The following is a 24,024-nucleotide window of genomic DNA, read 5'->3' as shown; positions in this document are numbered from 1 at the left end:
CTTCTGAAACACAGTTAAATATAACATCACTGTAGTGACAGTTTTCATCTTAAAAATATTAATAACCTTGCCTCCACTGTCTTCTGAGGCAGAGGATTCCAAAATCATATCACCTGCCGAGAGTAAAAATTCCCCTTATCTCTGTCTTAAAACAGCAACCCCGAATTTAAAACAGTGTCACTAGGTCTAGACTCACTTACAAGATGAAACAGGCTTTCCACATCCATCTTGTCAAGACTGTTCAGGATCTTATAAGCTTCAGTCAGATCATTCCTTATTCATCTAAAATCCAATCAAAATGAGCCCAAAACAAACTATCGTAGCCACACAGTTCTGTCCCTAAGCACTAACTAAATAGAAGACCCTGTCTTAGGGGTGTGACTGCTTCCTGGAATGAAGTGCCCAGGAATATTCTCCACATTATGGCACCTGCAGTTTGGCCTCCAACTTAATCATTTGCAGTTAAATTTCCTGCAGCAGCAAGCACTTACTGCAGAAATGTTTTGTCCAGATCACACTAACACCTAGATGTTCCCACATTCTGCAATTGTGGCACATCATCTGCCCTGCCATCTCTAACATGGATATAGTTAACTAATATTTCCTGCATAATTAGTTTATAATGAATGCAGACTGCACCTTAAAGTATGTTTTAGCACTGTCAATAAGCTTTAAGATACTTACGAAAACTTCACGTTCTAATAATACCAGATACTGATTTACCTGCTCCTTCAGAGGGTGCAAGTGAGAAGTGACTGAGGAAGTATCTAGGAGCAGTCAGCTCACTCACCGGAACTTAGAAGGGGTCTGAAGGAGCTGGTGCTCAACAGAAGGAAGAGCTTCAACAGAGGGCAGTAGTGAGAAGTGATCGAGGAGGATTCCAGGAGAAAAACAGGCTTTGGTGAGCGTCAGACTGCATTGTGGAGGGCAAGTAGTGTTAAGGTACAGCAAGGTAAGGTCTTTTCTTTTAATCCAATGTTTACTAAAGGAATAGAAATAGTGAGATGGTATACTCGTCCTGTGAGATGTGCGCAATTAGGGAGAAGTCAAATATCCCTGACAATGATGTTTACAGGAAGTGTGTCCACCTGCAGCTCCTCTGAGACCACATGGATTGTTTGGAGCAGTTGGACTTACTGAGGATCATACAGGAAGCAGAACGTTGTGTACAGAGGAACCTCAATTATCCGAATACCAATTATCCGAAAATCGGATTATCCGTAGGAGATCTCGAGGTCCTGGTAGAAACATTACATCAGAGACGTGTTTCCAACAGTGATCATGTCTTTTATTAACAGTGATTAAACAGGCTCCGCCTCCAAATGACTGACCTCCCGCCCTCTCTCTCTCTCTCTCTCGACACTTTCCCTGGAGTTCTACAGAGGAGTGTACCCTAAACCCCCCTTTCCTAGATAATCTCTCCAACATTGTCCTGTACAGGGCAAACGTGTAACCTGTCAAAAAGTTGCAGTAAACATTGTGTGTGTGTGTGTGTGCTATTTGGAGACTCACCCCACAAAGGTAGCAGCAGCTTTCTTGTTGGTGTACAGTCTGGCTGCCCCATAGAGGGGGTGTGGGCAAACGGGAGGGCAGTGTTGGACGGTGTTGTTTTTAAAGATTAGATTACTTACAGTGTGGGAACAGGCCCTTTGGCCCAACAAGTCCACACCGACCTGCCGAAGCGCAACCCACCCAGACCCATTCCCCTACATTTACCCCTGCCCCTAACACTATAGGCAATTCAGCATGGTCAATTCACCTAACCTGCACATTTTTGGACTGTGGGAGGAAACCGGAGCACACGGAGGAAACCCACGCAGACACAGGGAGAATGTGCAAACTCCACACAGTCAGTCGCCTGAGGCGGGAATTGAACCCGGGTCTCTGGTGCTGTGAGGCAGCAGTGCTAACCACTGGGGGGGGGGGGTGGGAGTGCGATGTTGGGGTCAGTGTTGGGTGGGGCGTGGAGAGGTGTTGGATGGGGTTGGGAGCAAGGGGGTGGTGTTGGATGGGGTCGGGGCGGGGGCGGTGTTGAATGGGGCTGGGGCCTCGTGCACTGTGTGCTGCTGCAGTCTCCTGAATGGGGAGCAGACTTTTAAAACTCCGAGCCCCAGAGGAAAAGCGTTTAATCGATTCACCAAATAATCGATTATCTAAACGAAATAGTGCCCGCCCATCTCATTCAGATAATCGAGGTTCCCCTGTAGATAGGAATTTCAACGCTTTAGTCATACCAAAGGTTCAGCCAGATAGATGGATGACCGCCAGGAGGGATAGGCAGACGGTGCAGGAGTCCTCTGTTGCTATTCCCTTCTCAAACAGGTAGACCGTTTTGGATATTGTTGGGTGGGGATGGCCTCTCAGAGGATAGCAATAGCAGCAGCCAAATCAGTGGCACAATGACTGACTCTGTTTTACAACAGAAAGGGTCAAACTGAAGGAGAGTGGTACTGGTTGGGCCTCTCTAGTCGGGTACACAGGTGTTTCTGTGGCTTCAAGCCAGACTCTAGAATGGTGTGTTGCTTCCCTGCTGCCAGGGTTAAGGATGTCTCTGAGTGTGCATGGGATAACCTGAAGTGGGAGAATGAACAGCCAAAGGTAATGGCCATACTGGTACTAATGACACAAAAGAGAGATAATGTCCTGCAAAAGAATTTAGGGATTTCAGAAGAAAATTGAACAGCTGAATTTCTAGGGTTGTAATCTTGGGATTGCTCCCTGTGTCATGTGCTAGTGAGGCCAGACACTAGGAAAATAATTCAGTTGAATGCATGAATAAAAAGCTCGTATAGGAGGGAGGGCTTCAGATATCAAAATCATTGGGATCTCTTCTAGGGCAGGATAAACGTATATGAGAAGATGGGTTGCAACTAAACTGCAGGAGCACCAATATCCTGGCAGGGAGGTTTGCTGGTGCCACTCAGGAGAGTTTTCATTAGTGTGGCAGTGGAATGAGAATCAGAGCAGTAGGTCAACATGTGGAATGATTGAGGAAAAAGGAGGGATTAATCGATTAAGTCTAATAGGAAGAATAGGCAGTGTTAGGTTAATGAATATAGTGGGACTGAAGTGTATTTATTTTAATGCAAAGAATATAACAGGTATGGCAAATGAGCTTAAAGTGTGGATTAGTCCATGGAACTACAATGTTGTAGTCATTACAGAAACCTTTTTGTTGAGAGAAGGGCAGGACTGGCAGCTCAATGCTTCAGGGTTTAGATGTTTCAGGCATGCTAGAGAGATATAAAAGAGGTGCAGCAGCTACATTACTGATGAAGGAGAATGTCACAGCTACATGAAGAGACAACATCTTGGAGGGCTCATCTTTCAGGTTTTTTTTGAGTTTTGAGATTTTGAGGAAGTGTTGAAGATGATTGATGAGGATAGGGTAGTGGATTTTGTCTACATGGAGTTTACTAAAACATTTGACAAGGTTCCTCATGATAGGCTAGTCCAGAAAGTTAAGTCACATGGGTTCCATGGTGAGTTGTTAAGTTGGATACAAAATTGACTTGGTCATAGAAGGCAGAGAGGAGTTGTGGAGGAGTGTTTGCTGACTGGAGATCTGTGACCAGTGGTGTTCTGCAAGTATTGGAGCTGGGACCTCTGTTGTTTGTAATATGTATAAATGGTTTGTATGAAAATTTAGGTGATCTAATTAGAAAGTTTGCAGATGACATCAAAATTGTGGATAGTGAGGAAGGTTGTCACTGGAAAGTTAGGCAAAGAAATGGCAGATAGAGTTTAATCCAGACAATTGTGATAGGATGCATTGTGAGATGTCAAATGCAAGAGGAAAGTATACAGTTAATGGCAGGTGAATTACTATACATAGGGATCTTGGGGTCCCTGAAAGTCACATATAAGCGGATTTAGTGGTTTAAAAAAAAAGGCATTTAGCATCCATGCCTTCAGTCAAGGCATTGAGTATAAAACTTGGCAAGTGATGTTGCAGCTATACAAAACTTTAGTTAGGCCAGATTTGGAGTATTGTGTGCAGTTCTGGTTACCACACTATAGGTTGAATGTGGAGGTTTTGGACAGGGTGCAAAAGAGGATGTTGCCTGGATTGGAGTGCCTTATCCATAAAGAGAGGTTGGACAAACTTAGATGATTTTAGCTAGAGCATTGGGTGACATGACAGAAGTAGATAAAGTTATGAGAAGTATGGATAGAGTGGATAGTCAGAATCTTTTTCCCAGGGTGGAAATGTCAAATACTAGGGGACATAGGTTTAAGTGACAGGGAAAGTTCAAAGGAGATGTGCAAGTTTTTTTTATACAGAGTGGGAGGTACCTGGAAAGCACTGCCAGGGGAGATGTTAGAAGTAAATAAAATAGCACTGTTTAAATGCCATTTAGACAAACGTGAACAAGAAGGGAATAGAGGGATATGGACCATGTGCAGGCAGGTGGGATTAGTTTAGAATGGCATCATGATTGGCACCGATATGGAGGGTCAAAGGGTCTGTCCCTGTGCTGTACAATATGTTCTTCCAATAACAATTAATGATCTGATTCAAAAAACAAAGAACTGTGGATGCTGGGGAAATCTAAAAGAAAAATTGCTGGAGAACCCATTCGGCCACATTAAGAACACACTCCATCTGTGGTCATCAAGTCCTGGAGTGGAATTCAAACCCAGAGTTTCTGACTCAGAGGCAGGGACACAATCTACTTCTCCATAACAGTTTCCCCAAAACATCTCCACCCTTCCCTCAAAACAACCAATCAACCACTCAGCATAAATTCCTTGCACTGGAAACAACTTCCTAGACACAAGAGTTCTGTTTATTCCCTCTGATTTCAGCAGAAGAGCCTTCACAAAAATTCACTCCATTTCTGCTTTGGTGGCTTTGTGGAAGGAACAGTTTGCATTGATCGTGCTGTATTTAATTTTTTAAAAAGTATTTATTCTCCTCCCTTTAATTTGGTTTTAAACTTAAAATAGGAGCGTAAAGGTGAAGTCAGTGTTCAAGGATACACTGTGGTACACTATGTAAACCAAACAACTGATAAAATTATTTTGTTGGATGGCCACTTCAGTTGGCAAACTTGATCCATTGTTTGACTTTGGAGTAATTTTATGCAGAATACCATGTTGAATGATGGTTTTAATTGTTCATACTTTTAGTAAACTGTGTGAACGTGTCCTTGAGGGCAAAATGATCTTCGTCATAATGGATTAGGCCCATGGAGAATACAGAAAATTAATTAATGGAATGTATTCAATATAGTTACTTAGATTAATATATCAAGGAACTAACTGGGGTAGAGGCTATTTTAGGTCTAGTATCATTCAGTGATTCAGGGCTAATTAATTACTTTGTAATAATGCAGCTTCTAGGAAAGAATGATCATAATACAATAGAATATTATGTGGAGTGAGAGTGATTTAGTCAAATATGAAACTAGGTTCCAAAATTTGAACAGTGAAAATTTGATAGGGAAGAGAGGCAAGTTGCCTAAGGTCAACTGGGAACCTTTATTAAAAGATGGTAGGTCATGATGGTAGAAAAGCAACAGCAAATGTTTTAACAAATTTGTTCCTTATTTGAAAATAATACATTCCCTTTTGATGTCCTGTGGATGTGACTGTACTAACTAATGTCTACCACTTGATGGAGTCTGATCAATGAAAACTTCATCAAGTGAACAGTTTGATTTATAGCAATTATTCTAGATTTTTAAATACATTTTATTTTAAAGGTTATTTTACTTACGAGTTTAGGAATTTATACCATTTCGGCTTAATACCATTTCAAATTTTTTTTTGCTGCTACTGTGTTGCTTTCATACTTTGCGATTTATTTGATTTTGCAAGTTATTTCAGCTAGAAATACAGAGTATGATACAAATGTGGTACAACATTTCAACCTGTGTTTTTTCCAAGCAAAAACATTCTGTAGGATCCTGACTCTGTTTTTAATATTTCACATGGGAAACCATGTTTCAAATAAAACTGCAATATTCAGGAACGCATCCACAACTTTCAGTGAGGGCTTACTGCAAAGCAAGTTGAGAGGAATATGGGCCAAATGGGACTAGATTTATTTAGGATATCTGGTCGGAATGGATGAGTTGGACCGAAGGGTCTGTTTCCATGCTGTACAGCTCTATGACTCTGTCTTTTTTTCAATTCATTCACAGGATGAGGGTGTCACTGGCCAGGCAGCATTTATTGCCCATCCCTAATTGCCCAGAGGGCAGTTTAAGAGTCAATCACATTGCTGAGAGTCTGGAGTCACATGTAGGCCAGACCAGGTGAGGATGGCAGTTTCCTTCCCTAAAGGACATAAGTGAACCAGATGGGTTTTTCTGACAATCAACAATGGATTCATGGTCATCATTATACACTTAATTCCAGATTTCCTTTTTACTGAATTCAAATTCCACCATCTGCCATGGGGTGATTTGAAACCAGGTCCCCAAAACATTGTCTAGGTCTCTGGATTAACAGCCCAGCGATAATACCATTACGCCATTACTGCCCCTTCTTGCTTTTAGTTATAGGTGTGATTCAGGAGGTGTTGGCAGGCATAATTTACAGGACATAATTTGCATAGGATCACTAAGATTCTCCCCAACACAAATCAGGTTTCGACCCCCAGCACGGCAATAAAACCACCCTTATTAAGGTCACAAATAATTCTTGTGTGAGTGTGACAATGGGAAGCTATTCTTCCTCATCTTTCTCAGTTTAGCTGCAACCTTTGACTAAGTTGACCACACAATCCCACGTCATTGCTGTCTGTTTTCTTTAGGTTAGATAGGACTATACTCGCCTGGTTCCATTCTTATCTATCAATCCACAGTCAGAGAACCTGCTTCTCCTCCCAGTAATGCAATGTTAACTCTAATGTCTCTCCACCTTCTATCCTGGCTCCCTCCTAATTCTCATCTACATACCGCTGCTTAATGATATTCTCTGAAGACATAGTCAGGTCCCATATGTATGCAGACAACCCCCAGCTCTATCTCACGTATGCTTGCTTCGATCTTTTCACTGTCTGATTTGTCACACAGTGTGTCCAATAGTGTGGGATAAACATTTTCTTCCAAGTGAACATTTGGGGTTTTTAAGCCGTTAGCACCAGTCACCACCACTGACTTTGTCCAGGCCATTATTTGAGTCTGAACTAGATTTTTCACAATCTGTCTTCTCATCACACTGACAACCTGGTTGCACCTCTGGAACTGAATCGCTGCATTGGCTCACCTGTTGCTGGAACTCTCGACCGTGCATTTGTTTCTTCCAGGCCGAATCTCATTGCAAAGGTCACCTGGCTGACCTCCACATTTCCAATTTCTGTCAATTTGTGTCATTCAAAATGTTGCAAAAACATTATTCAAAAAATATGGGAGGGTACAAAACATAACTTTTGGGGTAGAAGTGACCTGTACAAGAAGGATGGTTTACACCTAAATTGGAAGGGGACTAATATACTGGCAGGGAGATTTGCTAGAACTGCTCGGGATGATTTAAACTAGTAAGGTGGGGGGTTGGGACCCAGGGGGATAGTGAGGAAAGAGAACAATCTGAGACTGGTACAGTTGAGAACAGAAGTGAGTCAACAGTCAGGGCAGGCAGGGACAAGGTAGGACTAATAAATTAAACTGTATTTATTTCAATGCAAGGTGCCTAACAGGGAAGGCAGATGAACTCAGGGCATGGTTAGGAACATGGGACTGGGATATCATAGCAATTACAGAAACATGGCTCAGGGATGGGCAGGACTGGGAGCTTAATGTTCCAGGATACAAATGCTACAGGAAGGATAGAAAGGGAAGCAAGAGAGGAGGGGGGTGTAGTATTTTTGATCAGGGATGAGCATTATAGCTGTGCTGAGGGAGGATATTCCCGGAAATACATCCAGGGAAGTTATTTGGGTGGAACTGCGAAATAAGAAAGGGATGATCACCTTACTGGGATTGTATTATAGACCCCCTAATAGTCAGAGGTAAATTGAGAAACAAACTTGTAAGGAGATCTCAGCTATCTGTAAGAATAATAGAGTGGTAATGGTAGGGGATTTTAACTTTCCAAACATACACTGGGACTGCCATAGTGTTAAGGGTTTAGATGGAGAGAAATTTATTAAGTGTGTACAAGACAATTTTCTGATTCAGTATGTGAATGTACCTACTAGAGAAGGTGCAAAACGTGACCTACTCTTGGGAAATAAGGCAGGGCAGGTGTCTGAGATGTCAGTGGGGGAGCACTTTTGGGGCCAGCAACCAGAATTCTATTAGATTTAAAATAATGATGGAAAAGGATAGACCAGATCTAAAAGTTGAAGTTCTAAATTGGAGAAAGGTCAATTTTGACGGTATTAGGCAAGAACTTTCAAAAGCTGACTGGGGGCAGATGTTCGCAGGTAAACGGACGGCTGGAAAATGGGAAGCCTTCAGAAATAAGATAACGAGAGTACAGAGAAAGTATATTCCTGTCAGGGTGAAAGAGAAGGTTGGTAGGTATAGGGAATGTTGGATGACTAAAGAAATTGAGGGTTTGGTTAAGAAAAAGAAGGAGGCATATGTTAGGTATAGACAGGAGAGATCGAGTGAATCCTTAGAAGAGTATAAAGGAAGTAGGAGTATACTTAAGAGGGAAATCAGGAGGGCAAAAAGGGGACATGAGATAGCTTTGGCAAATACAATTAAGGAGAATCCAAAGAGTTTTTTACAAATACATTAAGGACAAAAGGGTAACTAGGGAGAGAATAGGGCCCCTCAAAGATCAGCAAGGCGGCCTTTGTGTAGAACCACAGAAAATGAGATACTAAACGAGTATTTTGCATCAGTATTTACTGTGGAAAAGAATATGGAAGATATAGACTGTAGGGAAATAGATGGTGACATCTTGCAAAATGTCCTGATTACAGAGGAGGAAGTGCTGGATGTCTTGAAACGGGTAAAAGTAGATAAATCCCCAGGACCTGATCAGGTGTACCATAGAACTTGTGGGAAGCTAGAGAAGTGATTGCTGGGCAAATCTTAGCAGGACTTATACACTTAATGGTAAGGTCGTAGAGAGTGTTGCTGAACAAAGAGACCTTGGAGTGCAGGTTCATAGCTCCTTGAAAGTGGAATCGCAGGTAGATAGGATAGTGAAGGCGGCGTTTGGTATGCTTTCCTTTATTGGTCAGAGTATTGAGTACAGGAGTTGGGAGGTCATGTTGCAGCTGTACAGGACATTGGTTAGGCCACTGTTGGAATATTGCGTGCAATTCTGGTCTCCTTCCTATCAAAAAGATGTTGTGAAACTTGAAAGGGTTCAGAAAAGATTTACAAGGATATTGCCAGGGTTGGAGGATTTGAGCTACAGGGAGAGGCTGAACAGGCTGGGGCTGTTTTCCCTGGAGCTTCGGAGGCTGAGGGGTGACCTTATAGATGTTTACAAAATGATGAGGGGCATGGATAGAATAAATAGACAAATTCTTTTCACTGGGGTCGGGGAGTCCAAAACTAGAGGGCGAGAGGGGAAAGATATAAAAGAGACCTAAGGGGCAACGTTTTCACTCAGAGGGTGGTACGTTTGGAATGAGCTGCCAGAGGAAGTGGTGGAGCTGATACAATTGCAACATTTAAGAGGCATTTGGATGGGTATATGAATAAGAAGGGTTTGGTGGGATATGGGCCAGGTGCTAGCAGGTGGGACTAGATTGGGTTGGGATATCTGGTCGGCATGGACAGGTTGGACCGAAGGGTCTGTTTCCATGCTGTACATCTCTATGACGCTATGATTCTATAACAGTTCAGAATCAACATTACATAAAGTGCAAATCACAGCCATTTCCACTCTGTGGCGCTCTGAGCTACCTCACTAAATGTTTGATTTTTCTGTTCACTTGTGGGAGGTGGGCCTCACTGGCTGGGCCTAGTTGCCTTCTTGAACCGCTTGAATAGCATTCCAGGTTATATTCACAATATTTATTTCCTATTGAATCTATCCCCTGAAGGGTTTTTACAGTTTCAGCATTTCTGTAGTATGGTGGGAGAGTCTTTGACAGTGGCCTTTCCCCACTGGGCCTTTGCAACAGCTGCCCAAAGCTTTAATGCATCCTTCAAAACATAGTCTTTGACTTTGGAATGTACCAGTGTGCAACACTCGATCATGAACGATTAATTTGCATTTGAAGACCAGCAACTTGCACATCAGCCAAAAAGCCAAAACAAATCTCAGAGTTGGTGGTCCTTGATCCAGAGTTGATGTGGTCCCTAGTTGATGAAATCCTTTTCTTTTGTATCTAGTTGCATTGTGTAAGTCAACAGTCTGTGAGTATTGTAATATTGAGGCAACAGTCTGTTCCATTGTTTGGTTTTACCCAGTAATAACGGCAGGACTTGATGTAAAATTTTCAATAGGTCACTCAGAACAGTTCAAAGGTGACTGACCAGTCAAAGTAGTCAGAACAGAAAGGGGGCTGAAGAACAAAGTGGTTTCAAGCAAGTAAATGTTGTTCTCATACTCAACACAGCTAGGACTCGAGACATTCTAGGTGCCTTTGTCAGTTGGAAGAAGACTTTAATTCAACTTTTTCTTTGGACTGTGGGCTAATTATTGGGGAAAAAATACTGCTTTAAATCAAGGAAACTGTTTAAAATGATGCCACTTTCAGAACATTTTATCGGAACTCATGAATTGTATCCACAAAGCCTTATTCAAACAGTAGAGGAGAATACTAGACACATTGACACCATGGGTCTTCGTTTATGGCCGTTTTGCACAGAGACAGTCTTTTGTTTGGATTTCAGTCAGGACCAATTGTGCAGATTCAGGAGAACTCAACACAGTAACAACTACTCAAAAAACCAAACTCTTCAAAAATAAACTCTTCAACCCAGGAATGGGTCAAATTTTCTCTGTGAATGCATTTATCTCCTTTTTCAAGTAAAGAGACCAAAACCTTAGGGTTCTTATGGTGTAGTGGTAGTGTCCCTGTTTTTCAGCCAAGTGGTTCAAGTCCCACCTGCTCAAGAGATGTGTAATAACATCTCTGAACAGGTTGCTTAGAAAATTTTAAAGAAGACCAAAACTTCATTCCGTATTCTGCGTGTGGTATTATCATGGGCCCTGTACAGCTGCAATAAAACTACCCTATTTTTATATTCCATTTACAGAACTGTACAGTGTTTCTTTCAATTTCACATTCTTACATAGCCAAGGATAACAGATTATCCTCAAACAACTTTCTCATTGCCATAAATCATTGTTGAGAGTTAATAGTCACATCCTTAGAAGTCTGCTACTACATCTCTACCTTTTAATCTAACGTTGAGTTTATTTTAGCCAACTGTCTTCATTTTCTTAGAATTGCCTTTATTTAGGATTAAAACATTACTCCTTGACTCCTCCTCCTCTTATTTAAGCTAAGTGGGACATTTGACAATGTTATAATTGCTAACATAATAAAAGGTTCCTTTATCATGACGCTATTAATTATTTCTGTCCCATTGAACATTATCAGGTGTCAAATAGTCTGATTCATACCTATTTGGACCTAGCACACACTGCTCTACAAAATTGCCCAAATTCACACTATGAATGAATTTTCAGGCTATCCTTCGCAATCTGATTCACCGAAACTGCAGAAGACTTAAGTTATGCAGGAAGAATTGGACGGGGAAGACCTTTCTCACCAACAGCCAAGCTACATCTTGGTTCTTGTTTATAGATGTAATATCAAGGAACCATCTGACAGATGTCCCTTTCCAAGAGGATGTCAAGCATAGATGACTGCCTTTTGGACTGGTCAAAGATATTTTTGTGCATAAACCTTCCCATGAGGGACAAGTGGTACAACACAGTCCAACTAGATGCAGCATTTCACAGCAGTGTGGACAAACCCATCCTCTGTAACACTTAGCATGATGCTTGTGCACTGAAGATGTAGCCATACAGAGAGGTACTCATTAGGAAGACAGTTGTTTGGTCACTTCTTTCTTCCTTTGTCTAGAGATTTTGGCCAATCCAAAGATGTGTAGGTTAGGTGGACTGGCTATGCTAAATTGCCCATAGTGTTCAGGGATGTGTAGGTTAGTTACGGGAATGGGTCTGGGTGGGTTACTGGGTGAGGAATGTGTCTAGGCCAGTGTGGGCTTGTTGGGCCAAAGGGCCTGTTTCCACACTGTAGGGAATCTATAATTCTGTGATTTTTATATCATGTTCAAGCTTTTAACCTGCTGATAAAGCAGGAGATGGTTCATGTAGAGCAAACTATACTGTAAACAGAAGAGTCTTGGAAAAAGTTGATGAGAGAGCTCTGGGAGTTCAGGTCCATTGTACCCTGAAGGTGGTTGCACAGGTGGACAGAGTGATCAAGAAGGCATCTGGTATGCTTGCCTTCATCGGATGGAGTATTGAGTATAAGAGCTGGCAGGTCAAGTTAAAATTGTACAAAACTTTGATTCAGCCGTATTTAGAATACTGTGTACAGTTCTGGTCGCCACATTACCAAAAGGATGTGGACGCTTTGGAGAGGGTGCAGAGAACGTTTACGAGGGTATTGCCTGGTATGAAAAGTGCTAGCTATGAAGAGAGGTTGAGCAGGTTAGGATTGTTTTCATTAGAAAAAAGGAAATTGAGGGGGGACCTGATTGAGGTCTACAAAATCATGAAGGGTATAGACAGGGTGGATAGATAAGCTTTCTCCCAGGGTGAGGGTTTCAATAACGAGAGGTCACGGTTCAAGGGGAGAGGAGAAAAGTTTAAGGGGATACATGTGGAGAGTACTTTACACAGAGGGTGGTAGGTGCCTGTAACGCGTTGCCAGCAGAGGTAGTAGAGGCAGGCACAGTAGAGTCATTTAAGGTGCATCTGGACAGATCCATGAGTAGGTGAGAGCAGAGGAATATAGATCCTTAGGAATTGGGCGATAGGTTTAGACAGTGGATTTGGAGCAGCTCAGGCTTGGAGGGCTGAAGGGCCTGTTCCTGGGCTGTAAATTTTCTTTGTTCTTTATGTGATCGCCACAGCATAGGAGTGAAGAGTTTGCCAGACCTTTGGCAGATACAGCAACTCTGAAATAACCTTACACCAATGAACAAGTTCTTATGCATCAGTGGAGAGGGAGTGTTGCTCACATATGCTCAACTGCTGTTTCACCATGTCTACTGACTTCTCCAAATTTTAGCACAAGCCCCAGCCTTTCTGAATGATATCCCCAGTACCATCAGGTAATCTGACTTGATGAATGAAGAGAACAAGTTAGCCCAGTTCTCACACAGGACTGCCTTGCTCTGGCCATAACTTTTGGCTAGCAAGGCAGTTTGAAATGGTCACAGATGCTCATCAATCTACACACTGACAATGGATCCAAATAAAAGATATTAATGTCATCCATTTGTGATGACATGATGTCATCCATCAATATCTGGTCTGGCAACTGTACCTGAAGAAGGGCTCATGCCCGAAACGTCGATTCTTCTGCTCCTTGGATGCTGCCTGACCTGCTGCGCTTTTCCAGCAACACATTTTCAGCTCTGATCTCCAGCATCTGCAGTCCTCACTTTCTCCTGGCAACTGTACCATTCAAGATTGGAGATGGTTACAGAGAGTGGTGAATTCGGCCCGGACAATCCCATCTGTAGAATCCATCTACCAGGCCCGCTGTCAAGGAAAGGCCGCCATCATTTTCAAAGATCCATCCCACCCTGGAAATGTTTTTCTACAAACTCTACCATCGGGAGAAGGTACAGAAGCCTGAACACACACACCAGCTGACTTTGAAACAGTTTCTACCCTACTGTTGTTAGAATACTGAATGGACTCTCAAACCCCTAACATTTGCCTGTTACCTGTGTTTTGTTTTTGCCGCTGTTTACCTATTATTTACTATCTATGCTACTTAACTCTGTGATCTACCTGTATTGCTCACAAGACAAAGCTTTTCACTGTGTCTCAGTACACGTGAAAAAAAAATTCAATCCAATTCATTTTGGAAGACTTTAATTTGAGTGACTATGTCCCCATTCCTCCCAACGGAATCAAAAGGATTCAGTACAACATTTGGACAAGAGAAGGTACAAAGGCTGCAGATTTGATCAGGAATCTTTCTAATTGCCATCCACCTCTGTGCTGTACAGGAATTGTCAACCCTGAATTCTGTGAAATAGGACAAGTGAATCCACAATTTTGTGTCTCTGCATCAGCCACTTACATCCAGACACAAACCTTGTCTTTTCCGAAGTGTCCGCTCTCAAAAGTTTCTGCAGCCTTTTGGTTTGTCCTGAAGTTCTGGGTTAGGAGGCGGAGACTTTCTTTAAGTGTTGGGAGGAGCCGAGTCTGCGGCAGACTTTATAAACAGCAGACTGGAGGAAAACGGGAGCTCACACTGGGAACGGAGTGTATATTGTGCATAACACGCTGATCCTGACACGAGGAGTGGTCCCAGGTTGATTAGTGGGACGCGGATGAAGAAAAGCCTGCTCCTACTTTACAATTACCGGGCTCTCCAGAGAAAGGGCAAGAAAAGTAAGAGGCGAAAATGGCCAGTTACACTGTCCGACCAGCTACTCCCCGGGACTGCGCCGACATCCTCCGCCTCATCAGGGTGAGCTTCCCGTGTTGATCAGAACGAGTGCAATCCAGAAGGCGGCCTCTCGGCCCGTCCTGTCTGTGCTCGCTCTCTAAGCAGCAGTCAGCTTCCCTCCATCCTCCCCCCCCCCCCCCCCCCCGGCCTCTGACCCTACAGTATTTTCTCCAGCTCGGAATGGTCTAAAGCTCTTTTGAAAACGTGGATTGAATTGGCCTCCAGCTCCCTCAGTCATCAAGTCATTGAAATCCTTTACCTCCAGCTACCCCCACTGGGGGAGGGGAGAAGAATCCTTGGCTTTCCCTCATGTGGTCTCGGCTTACCTTAACTAGGGAGACCCATTGAGTCTCTGCCATCCAATGAGATCATAGCTGATCCGATCATCCCTGACTCCGTTTTCCTGATTTTGCTCCATATCCGTTGATTCCCTTGCTGATGGTAAATGTCAGTCTCAACGTTGAGTAAAGTTAATGATCCAGCCTTCTCTGGCAAAGACTTTCACAGATTCACTAACCTCATCAGTCTTAAATAAATTTCACCATTTGAGATCTCGACCTTTGTTCCCTGGCGCTGCCATTGAGTAGGTAGGGAGTGGGGAGAGCCGGAGGGAGGGAGGCACCAATGTCTCTGCAGCTGCTGTGCCAAGTCACCTAAGAATCTTATGTTTCAGTAGGATACCCACTCATTCTTCTCAACTCACTAGAACAATCCCAACCTACTCAATCTCTTCTCATAAGAAAATAACTGGAATCGACCCAGTACCCATTCTCCAAACTGCTTCCAATGCCAGTATATTCTTTCCTTGGATAAGGGACTCACACTGTTTCATGGCGTTGCAACTAGTGTCTTTGGCAAGACTTCCCTATTTTAACACTTGGAGGTAAAGGCTGGCAATCTATTTCCCTTTCCTATTACCTATAGATGCTAATGTTTTGTAATTCATTTTTCAGGACTCCCAAATTTCTCTGTGTTCAGCTTTCTGTGGTCATTCCCCATTTGTGTAATATTCAGCTATCTTCTTCTTCCTGCCAAAGTGCATAATCTTACATTTCCCTACATGATTATTACGCCTATTCAATCTGCTCTGTCCCTCTGTAGACTCTGTATCATCATCACAACTTAACCTTCCGACCTAGTTTTGTCTCATCTGCAAACTTAGCGATATTCACTTAAGTCATCGAATCATTGATATATGTTGGAAATAATTATAGTCCCAGCACTAATCCCTGTGGTACTCCATTAGTGACAGGTTTCCATTCTGACGGAGTGTGGTGCTGGAAAAGCACAGCCGGACAGACAGCATCTGAGGTGCTGGAGAGTCGACGTTTTGGGATAAGCCCTTCACCAGGAATCCAGATTCTTGATGGAGGGCTTATGTTCGAAATGCCGACTGTACTGCTCCTTGAATGCTTCCTGACCGGCTGTGCTCTTCCAGCACCACACTCTTCGACTCTGATCTCCAGCATCTGCAGTCCTCACTTTCTCCTTTCATTCTGACAATGCCTCATTTATCGTAATTCTCAGTCTTCTGTTACTGAGCCAAGTATCTACTCCAACAAACCCAAGCCTTTGTCAAGGTTCTGCATAATGTGGAAGTGCCAGAGTTGGATTGAGGTGGACAAAGTAGGAAGTCACACGACACTCTGTGATCGTCCAACTGGTTTATCTGAAATCTCAAGCTTTCGTCGGTGACCTGATGAAGGTGCGTTACTCCGAAAGCTTGTAATTTCAAATAATCCTGTTGGAATATAACCTGGTGTCATGTGACTTCTGACAATATTCTGCATGATTGACTAATTAGTAAAGTTAGATTACATGGGATTCAGGGTGATCTTGCAAATTGGATACAAACTTTGGCTTAACAGCAGGAGACAGAATGATGGTAAAGGGTTGTTTTTCATACCGGAGGAAATTAAAAATCACATAACACCAGGTTATAGTCCAACAGGTATATTTGGACATACGAGCTTTCGGAGCACTGCACTTTCGTCAGGTAGTTACCCACCAGCTATCTGAAGAAGGAGCAGCACTCCGAAAGCTTATACTTCCAAATAAACCTGTTGGACTATAACCTGATGTGTGATTTTTAATTTTGTCCACCCCAGTCCAACACCGACGCCTCCACACCTTTTCATATTGAAGCTCTGTGACCAGCAGTGTACCACAGGGATCAGTGCTGGATCCGTTTCTGCTTTTCATTTTTATAAATGATTTGAATGAGAATATAAAAGGCATGGTTAGTAAGTTTGCAAATGACAACAAAATTGGTGGTATAGTGGGCAGTGAAGAAAAGCAGTCTAAGAGACCTTGATCAATTGGGTCAATCAAATGAAGAATGGCAGATGAATTTTAATTTGGATAAATGCAAGGTTTTATTAAAAAGGGCAGGATGTATACAATTAAAAGTAGGACCTGGGGTAGTGTTGTGGAATGGAAAGACCGAGAGATGCATGTAAATTATTCTTTGAAGTCTGCGTCACATATAGACAGGGTGATTAAAAAGGCGTTTGACAGGCTTGCCTTCATTGCTTAATCCTTTCAGTGCAGGAGTTGGAAAGCCATGTTGAGGTTGTATGGACGTTGGTGAGGCCTCTTCTGGAATATTGTGTCCAGTTCTGATCGCCCAGTTATAGGAAGATTATTATCAAGCTGGACAGGGTCAGAAGAGATTTACCAGGATGTTGCTGGGACTGGAGGGTTTGAATTTTTGGGAGAGGTTGGATAGGCTGGGTCTTTTTTTCACTGCAGTGTAGAAAGTTGAGGGGTGGCCTTATAGAAGTTTATAAAATCGTGAGGGATACAGATAAGGCTGGTGTCTTTTCTCTAGGGTGGGGAATTTCAAGACTGGGGACATATTTTTAAGGCGAGAGGAGAAAAATGTTAAAAAGACATGAGGTTCGTGTGCGGAATGAATTTCCAGAGGATGTAGTGAATACTGGTACAGATCAACATTTAAAAGACATTTCAATAAGTACATGAGGATGGATATGAGCTGAAAATGTGTTGCTGGAAAAGTGCTTTTCCAGCAACACATTTTCAGCTCTGATCTCCAGCATCTGCAGTGCTCACTTTCTCCTAGAGGATGGATATGAGCCAAGCACAGGAAGGTAGGACTAGGTTAGTTGGGATTATGGTTGGACCAAAAGATCTGTTTCCGTGCTGTATGACTCTGATTGTATGACTCTATAACATCAGGGACTTGTATCTTAAGTGGCTAATGTGCAGTAACTTAATGAATGCCGTTTGAAAATCCAAATATTTTACATCCATAGGTTGTCTTTTACTTACCCTTCTTGTTACCTCCTTAAAGAACCTAATAAATTTGTCATGTATGATTTCTCCTTCATGAAGACATGCTGACTCTGCTTTATTGTAATTATGTATTGCTAAATGTTGGGTACTGTTACTTTTATTATAATACATCCGAACATTTACCCAATTGCAGTTGTTCAACTAACTGATGTATAGTTGGCTTTTTTTTTGCCTTCCTGTCTTTATGAATAAGGGTGTTACATTGACAATTTTCTAATCCTCTAGGACATTTCTGGAGTCTAAAATCTTGGAAAATGACGACCAGTGCATCTACGATCACTGCAGCTACTTCCTTTGAATACCTGGATACAGGACATTTATCAGCCTTTAGATCCATTAGTTTCTATACTATTTTGCTCAAGCGGGCAACATCGTGGCTCAGTGGTTAGCACTGCTGCCTCACAGTACCAGGGACCTGGGTTTGACTCCAGCCTCAGGCGACTGTCTGTGTAGAGTTTGCACATTCTCCACATGTCTGTGTGGGATTCCTCAGGGTGCTCCGGTTTCATCCCACAGTCCAAAGGTGTGCAGGTTAGGTGAATTTGCAATGAGAAATTGCCCAATGTGTTCATGGATATGTAGGTTAAGTACATTAGTCAGGGGAAATGAAGAGTAATAGGGAAGTGGGTCTGGGTAGGATATTCTTCGGAGGGTCTGTGTGGACTTGTTGGGCCAAATGGGATTTTATGATTCTATACTAGCTGTTGTATTTATCCTTCCCCATCCCTACCCAGTGTTCCTTGATTGAGTGTTTTTGAAAATAATGTTAGAGTCAGAGTCACAGAGATGTACAGCACAGAAACAGATCCTTTGGTCCAACCCGTCCATGCCGACCAGATATCCCAACCCAATCTAGTTCCACATGCCAGCACCTGGCCCATATCCCTCCAAACCCTTCCTATTCATATACCCAATCAAATGCCTTTTAAATGTTGCAATTGTATTAGCCTCCACCACTTGCTCTGGCAGCTCATTCCATACCCGTACCACCCTCTACGTGAAAAAGTTGCCCCTTAGGTCTCTTTTATATCTTTCCCCTCTCACACTAAACCTATGCCCTCTAGTTCTGGACTTCCCCCACACCAGGGAAAAGACTTTGTTGATTTATCTTATCCATACCCCTCATACTTATATAAACCTCTATAAGGTCATCCCTCCGCCTCTGATGCTCCAGGGAAAACCGCCCCAGTGTGTTCAACCTCTCCCTATAGGAAGGAGACCAGTGGCCTAACCAATGTCCTGTACAGTTGCAATATGACCTCCTAACTCCAGTACCCAATACGCTGACCAAGAAAGGAAAGCATACCAAATGCCGTCTTCACTATCCTATCTACCTGTGACTCTACTTTCGAGGACCTATGAACATGCACGCCAAGGTCTCTTTGTTCAGCAATACTCCCGAGGACCTTACCATTAAGTGTATGAGTCCTATTAGATTAAATTCCTTATAGTGTGGAAACAGGCCCTTTGGCCCAACCAGTCCACACCGACCCTCTGAAGAGTAACCCACCCAGACCCATTTCCCTCTGACTAATGCACCTAACACTATGGGTAATTTAGCTTGGCCAATTCATCTGACCTGTACATCTTTGGACTGTGGGAGGAAACCGGAGCACCCGGAGGAAACCCACGCAGACACGGGGGGAATGTGCAAACTCCACACAAACGGTCGCCTCAGGTTGGAATCGAACCTGGGACCCTGGTGCTGTGAGGCAGCAGTGCTAACTACTGAGTCACCGTGTCGCCCTAAGATTTGTTTTTCCAAAATGCAGCACCTCTCATTTATCTAAATTAAACTGCATCTGCCACTCCTCAGCCCATTGGCCCATCTGATCAAGATCCCGTTGTAATATGAGGTAACCTTCTTTGCTGTCCGCTACACCTCCAATTTTGGTGTCATCTGCAAACTTACTAACTATACCTCTTAAGCTCACATCCAAATCATTTATATAAATGATAAAAAGTAGTTGACCCAGCACCGATCCTTGTGGCACACTGGTCACAGGCCTCCAGTCTGAAAAACAACCCTCCACCACCACCCTCTGTCTTCCACCTTTGAGCCACTTCTGTATGCAAATGAATAGTTCTTCCTGTATTCCATGAGATCTAACCTTGCTAACCAGTCTCCCATGGGGAACCTTGTCGAACGCCTTACTGAAGTCCATAAAGATCACGTCTACCACTCTGCCCTCATCAATCCTCTTTGTTACTTTTTCAAAAAACTCAATCAAGTTTGTAAGACATGATTTCCCACGCACGAAGCCATGTTGACTATCCCGAATCAGTCATTGTCTTTCCAATATATCCAGGGAAGTTATTTGTACGGAACTGAGAAATAAGAAAGAAAGGATCACCTTATTTGGAATGTATTATAGACACCCCTAATAGTCAGAGGGAAAACAGGAAACAAATTTGTCAGGAGATTTCAGTTATCTGTAAAAATAATAGGGCAGTTAAGGATGGGGATTTTAACTTTCCAAACATAGACTGGGACTGCTATAATGTTAAGGGTTTAGATGGAGAGGAAATTGTACAAGAAAATTTTTATCATTCAGTATGTGTAAGTACCTAGTAGAGAAGGTGCAACATGACCTACTCTTGGGAAATAAGGCAGGGCAGGTGACTGAGGTGTCAGTGGGGAAGCACATCGGGGCCAGCGATCATAATTATATTAGTTTTAAAGTAGTGATGTAAAAGGATAGACCAGATCTAAAAGTTGAAGTTCTAAATTGGAGAAAGGCCAATTTTGACAGTATTAGGCAAGAACTTTCAAAAGCTGACTGGGGGCAGGTGTTCGCAGGTAAAGGAATGGCTGGAAAATGGGAAGCCTTCAGAAATGAGATAATAAGAATCCAGAGACAGGGTGAAAGGAAAGGCTGGCAGGTATAGGGAAGGCAGGATAACTAAAGACATTGAGGGTTTGGCTAAGAAATAGAAGGAAGCATATGTCAGGTATAGACAGGATAAATCGAGTGAATCCTTAGAGTATAAAGGCAGTAGGAGTATACTTAAGAGGGAAATCAGGAGGGCAAAAAGGGGACATGTATATAGCTTTGGCAAATAGAGTTAAGGAGAATCCAGAGGGTTTTTACAAATATACTAAGGACAAAAGGGTAACTAGGGAGAGAATAGGGCGCCTTAAAGATCAGCAAGGTGGCCTTTGTGTGGAGCTGCAGAAAATGGGAGAGATACTAAACAAGTATTTTGCATCAGTATTTACTGTGGAAAAGGTCATGGAAGATATAGAATGTAGGGAAATAGATGGTGACATCTTGAAAGAATGTCTATATTACAGAGGAGGAAGTGCTGAATGTCTTGAAACACATAAAAGTGGATAAATCCCCAGGACCTGATCAGGTGTACCCTAGAACTCTGTGGGAAGCTAGGGAAGTGATTGCTGGGCCTCTTGCTGAGATATTTGTATTATCGATAGTCACAGGTGAGGTGCCGAAAGACTGGAGGTTGGCTATCGTGGTGCCACTGTTTAAGAAAGGTGGTAAGGACCTGCCAAGGAACTATAGACTGGTGAGCCTGACGTCAGTGGTGGGCAAGTTGTTGGAGGGAATCCTGTGGGACAGTATGTACATGTATTTGGAAAGGCAAGGACTGACTAGGGATAGTCAACATGGCTTTGTGCATGGGAAATCATGTCTCTCAAACTTGATTGAGTTTTTTGAGGAAGTAACAAAGAGGATTGATGAGGGCAGGGTGGTAGTTATGATCTATATGGACTTCAGTAAGGCGTTTGACAAGGTTCCCCATGGGCGACTAGTTAGCAAGATTAGATCTCATGGAATACAGGGAGAACTAGCCATTTGGATATAGAACTGGCTCAAAGATAGAAGACAGAGGGTGGTGATGAACGGTTGTTTTTTCAGACTGGAGGCCTGTGACCAGTGGAGTGGCACAAGGATCGGTGCTGGGTCCACTACCATGCGTCATTTATATAAATGATTTGGATGTGAACATAGGATGTATAGTTAGTAAGTTTGCAGATGACACCAAAATTGGAGGTGTAGTGGACAGCGAAGGAGGTTACCTCAGATTACAACAGGATCTTGACCAGATGGGCCAATGGGCTGAGAGGTGACTGATGAAGTTTAATTGAGAAAAATGCAAGGTGCTGCATTTTGGGAAAGCAAATCTTAGCAGGACTTATACACTTGGGAGTGTTGCTGAACAAAGAGACCTTGGAGTGCAGGTTAATAGCTCCTTGAAATTAGAGTCGTGGGTAGATATGATAGTGAAGAAGACGTTTGGTATGCTTTCCTTTATTGGTCAGAGTATTGAGTACAGGAGTTGGGAGGTCATGTTGCAGCTATACAGGACATTGATTAGGCCAATTCTGGAATATTGCGTGCAATTCTGGTCTCCTTCCTATCGGAAAGATGTTGTGAAACTTGAAAGTGTTCAGAAAAGATTTACAAACATGTTGCCAGAGTTGGAGGATTTGAGCTATAGGAAGAGGATGAACAGACTAGGGCTGTTTTCCCTGGAGCAACGGAGGCTGAGGGGTGACCTTATAGAGGTTTATATAAGTATGAGGGGTATGGATAGGATAAATAGATAAAGTCTTTTCCCTGGGGTCGGGGAGTCCAGAACTAGCGGGCATAGGTTTAGGTTGAGAGGGGAAAGATATAAAAGAGACCTAAGGGGCAACTTTTTCATGCAGAGGGTGGTACGTGTATGGAATGAGCTGCCAGAGGAAGTGGTGGAGGCTAGTACAATTGCAACATTTAAAAGGCATCTGGATGGGTGTATGAATAGGAAAGGTTTGGAGGGATATGGGCCAGGTACTGGCAGGCGGGACTAGATTGGGTTGGGATATCTGGTTGGCATGGACAGGTTGGACCAAAGGGTCTGTTTCCATGCTGTATATCTCTCTGGATATCCCTCAGGATTCCCACCACCGACGTCAGGCTCACCAGTCGATAGTTCCCTGGCTTGTCCTTACCACCTTTCTTAAACAGTGGCACTACATTAGCCAACTTACAGTCTTCCGGCACCTCACCTGTGACTATTGATGATATAAATATCTCCGCAAGGGGCCCAGCAATCACTTCCCTTGCTTCTCATGGAGTTCTCGGGTACACCTGATCAGGTCCTGCGGACTTATCCACTTGTACCTGTTTCAAGATATCCAGCACTTCCTCCTCTGTAATATGGGCACTTTTCAAGATTTCACCATCTATTTCCCTACATCCCTACATACTTCCATGTCCTTTTCCACAGTAAACACTGATACAAAATATTTGTTTTGTATCTTCCCTATCTCCTGCGGCTCCACACAAAGGCTGCCTTGATGACCTTTAAGGCACCCTATTCTTCCCTTGTTATCCTTTTGTCCTTAATGTATTTGTAAAAACCCTTTGGATTCTCCTTAATTCTATTTGCCAAAGCTATCTCATGTCCCCCTTTTGCCCTAATGGTTTCCCTCTTAAGTATACTCCTACTGCCTTTATAGACTCCTCAGGATTCATTCGATCTCTCCTGCCTGTACCTGACATATGCTTCCTTCTTTTTCTTTACCAAACCCTCAATTTCTTTAGTCATCCAGCATGAACTACAACAACCAGCCTTTCCTTTCACCCTAATAGGAATATACTGTCTCTGGACTCTCGTTATCTCATTTCTGAAGGCTTCCCATTTTCCAGCTGTCCCTTTACCTGCGAACATCTGCCACCAATCAGTTTTTGAAAGTTCTTGCCTAATACCATCAAAATTAGCCTTTCTCCAATTTAGCACTTCAGCGTTTAGATCTGATCTATCCTTTTCCATCACTGTTTTAAAACTAGTAGAATTATGGTCGCTGGCCCCAAAGTGCTCCCCCACTGACAACCTCAGTCACCTGCCCTGCCTCATTTCCTAAGTGTAGCTCAACTTTTGCACCTTCCCTAGTAGGTACATTCACATACTGAATCAGAAAATTTTCTTGTACATTCAAAACAAATTCTTCTTCGTCTAAACCCTTAACAGTCCCAGTCTGTTTGGAAAGTTAAAATCACCATCCTTAACCGCCCTATTGTTTTTATAGATGACTGAAATCTCCTGACAAATTTGTTTCTCGTTTACCCTCTGACTATTAAGGGGGTCTAAAATACATTGCCAATAAGGTGATCATCCCTTTCTTATTTCTCAGTTCCACCCAAACAACTTCTCTGGATGTATTTCCGGGA

General features: G+C 42.9%; 1 protein-coding gene across 2 annotated transcripts in view; it reads left to right on the top strand.

Moving 5' to 3' along the window:
* The first annotated feature begins 14,049 nt into the window (after positions 1 to 14,049).
* Positions 14,050 to 24,024, top strand: part of LOC122554888 (diamine acetyltransferase 1-like) — a 42,980-nt gene continuing 33,005 nt past the window's right edge. Inside the window, exon 1 of one of the 2 annotated variants that reach the window (XM_087993091.1) lies at positions 14,050 to 14,475. Coding sequence is in view for 1 of the 2 variants with exons in the window: in XM_043700260.2 (XP_043556195.2) it covers positions 14,489 to 14,554 (66 nt within the window). In the remaining variant the exon portion in view is untranslated. Of the gene's footprint in view, positions 14,555 to 24,024 lie in introns of both variants that reach the window. The other variant, XM_043700260.2, reaches the window with a different exon arrangement.

The sequence above is a fragment of the Chiloscyllium plagiosum genome, unplaced genomic scaffold (genome assembly GCF_037043375.1).
Source record: "Chiloscyllium plagiosum isolate Xiang-an unplaced genomic scaffold, Cpla_swu_hap1 HiC_scaffold_12, whole genome shotgun sequence".
Taxonomy (NCBI): Eukaryota; Metazoa; Chordata; class Chondrichthyes; order Orectolobiformes; family Hemiscylliidae; genus Chiloscyllium; species Chiloscyllium plagiosum.
The sequence above is the reverse complement of the archived record's forward strand: the minus strand, read 5'-3'. Positions and strand labels throughout refer to the sequence as shown.